The 1,700-nt window shown below is 40.9% G+C and overlaps 1 protein-coding gene across 1 annotated transcript in view; it reads left to right on the top strand.

The window, feature by feature from the left end:
* LOC107095264 (DNA-directed RNA polymerase III subunit RPC7-like) overlaps window positions 1-893 on the top strand; it is a 7,562-nt gene extending 6,669 nt beyond the window's left edge. Inside the window, exon 3 of the mRNA XM_015391284.1 lies at window positions 644-893. Within this exon, the coding sequence (XP_015246770.1) occupies window positions 644-730 (87 nt within the window). The 3' untranslated portion in view covers window positions 731-893. The remainder of the gene's footprint in view (window positions 1-643) is intronic.
* The last annotated feature ends 807 nt before the right edge of the window (window positions 894-1,700 follow it).

Raw genomic sequence — 1,700 nt, 5'->3', positions numbered from 1 at the left:
ACCAAAGCGCGCTTTGGTCACATGGTTGATTACGTTACTGTTGATCATCTGTCCATCATCGTATAAAGCCCGCCCTGACAATTTGATTGGATCGCCTGACAGTGGGCGATAATACTCGCGCTACTATGGAGCAGAGCCAGACCGAACTTCCCCGAACTCAAACCTTGTGGGCGGGACTAAGTTTGGACTGGCACCCAGGCTAGAATTCTGACCATGAAGGAAGAGAATGTAGTAAGAAAGAGGATTAGGGCAACAGAAAAAAAAGTTAACTGATTTTTGAATTTCATTTTAATGTAATATGAGGAAAAAAAAATCTGAATTCTGAGAAAAAAAAAAAAGTCATAATTCTGACTTTTCTCCCATATGATTCTGAAACAAAATTTAAATATCAGTTAGCTTTCTTTATATTCAGTTTCCCTAATCCTCTTCTGATGTTTGAAATTTATAGTTTAAAAATAATTATTCACATAAACACAGACTGAAATTGTATTTAGAGCATAAACCTTTTTCTTTAGGACGTCTGAGATGTGCGAGGATGTCTATACGGAGCTCTGAACCTGTGTGTGTGGGGGGGGTAAGGGTCCGTTCCTGTGCCCCCCCTCCGTGTGATTGGTTCTAACTGTTGTGTTTCTTCGTCCCTCAGGAGACAGACTACATCATGTCGTACTTCGATAACGGCGAGGACTTTGGAGGAGACAGCGACGACAACATGGACGAGGCCATCTACTAGAACGCTGCTGCTCCGGGGTTCTGGTTCTGGTTCTGGTTCTGGTTCGACCGGCGCTGGGTTTAGTTTTTATCTGAGTGATCTTAATGTTTTGTAACAGGAATGTTTTTATTGTTTTCAGCTGTAAAAAAATAAAAATAAACATGTTCTGAGGGGTTCTGACTCAGAAGATGGATCCATTTTCTCTGTGCTTTCTGTGGTTCCCGGTTCCGTGACCAGGAACCTCCTAACCTACCTCAGCTTATTAACCCTTTATGATCCGAGGCAGAGACCAGGTGAAGCTGACTTTAGTTAAACTGACCCAATAACCAGAACAGCCATCACCAGAACTATTCTTTACAGAACCCGGACAGCCGACCATGAAGAACCACCTGGATCCGTTCCACAAAGTAGGATTAGTGGGGATCCACCGATCCATTAAAGCCTTTACTCTGAGTAATTTATGGAATCCAAACCCTGAAACCAGCCTGATGGGCTAACTCTCCCTGTTAGCTTAGATCTGCTGAGGAAATGTTAGAAAGGAACCATTTTCAGGTTGGAGAACAGATACTCTGAAGATTCTTTCATCAGGAGACGGCGATTAGAGCTCGACTAGAAGTTTGATCTCTTAAGGAGGAAGATCTGAAAATCAGCTCTAATAATGATGCCAGGGTTTAATATTTTAAGCACCAGATATGATTCATCTGGATCTTTTTCTGGTTACTGTTCCAGATTTTAATATGTTTTTAAGGGAATCACATCATTAACTGCAAATGTTGGATAAAATCAATAAATATTTTAGTTGGTTGTGAACAAGAATAGAACCACAGATAGAACCACAGATAGAACCACAGATAGAACTACAGATAGAACCACAGATAGAACTACAGATAGAACTACAGATAGAACCACAGATAGAACCACAGATAGAACTACAGATAGAACCACAGATAGAACTACAGATAGAACCACAGATAGAACTACAGATAGAACC

Source organism: Cyprinodon variegatus, unplaced genomic scaffold (assembly GCF_000732505.1).
Source record: "Cyprinodon variegatus isolate N-32 unplaced genomic scaffold, C_variegatus-1.0 Scaffold534, whole genome shotgun sequence".
In the NCBI taxonomy this organism is placed as follows: Eukaryota; Metazoa; Chordata; class Actinopteri; order Cyprinodontiformes; family Cyprinodontidae; genus Cyprinodon; species Cyprinodon variegatus.
The sequence above is the reverse complement of the archived record's forward strand: the minus strand, read 5'-3'. Positions and strand labels throughout refer to the sequence as shown.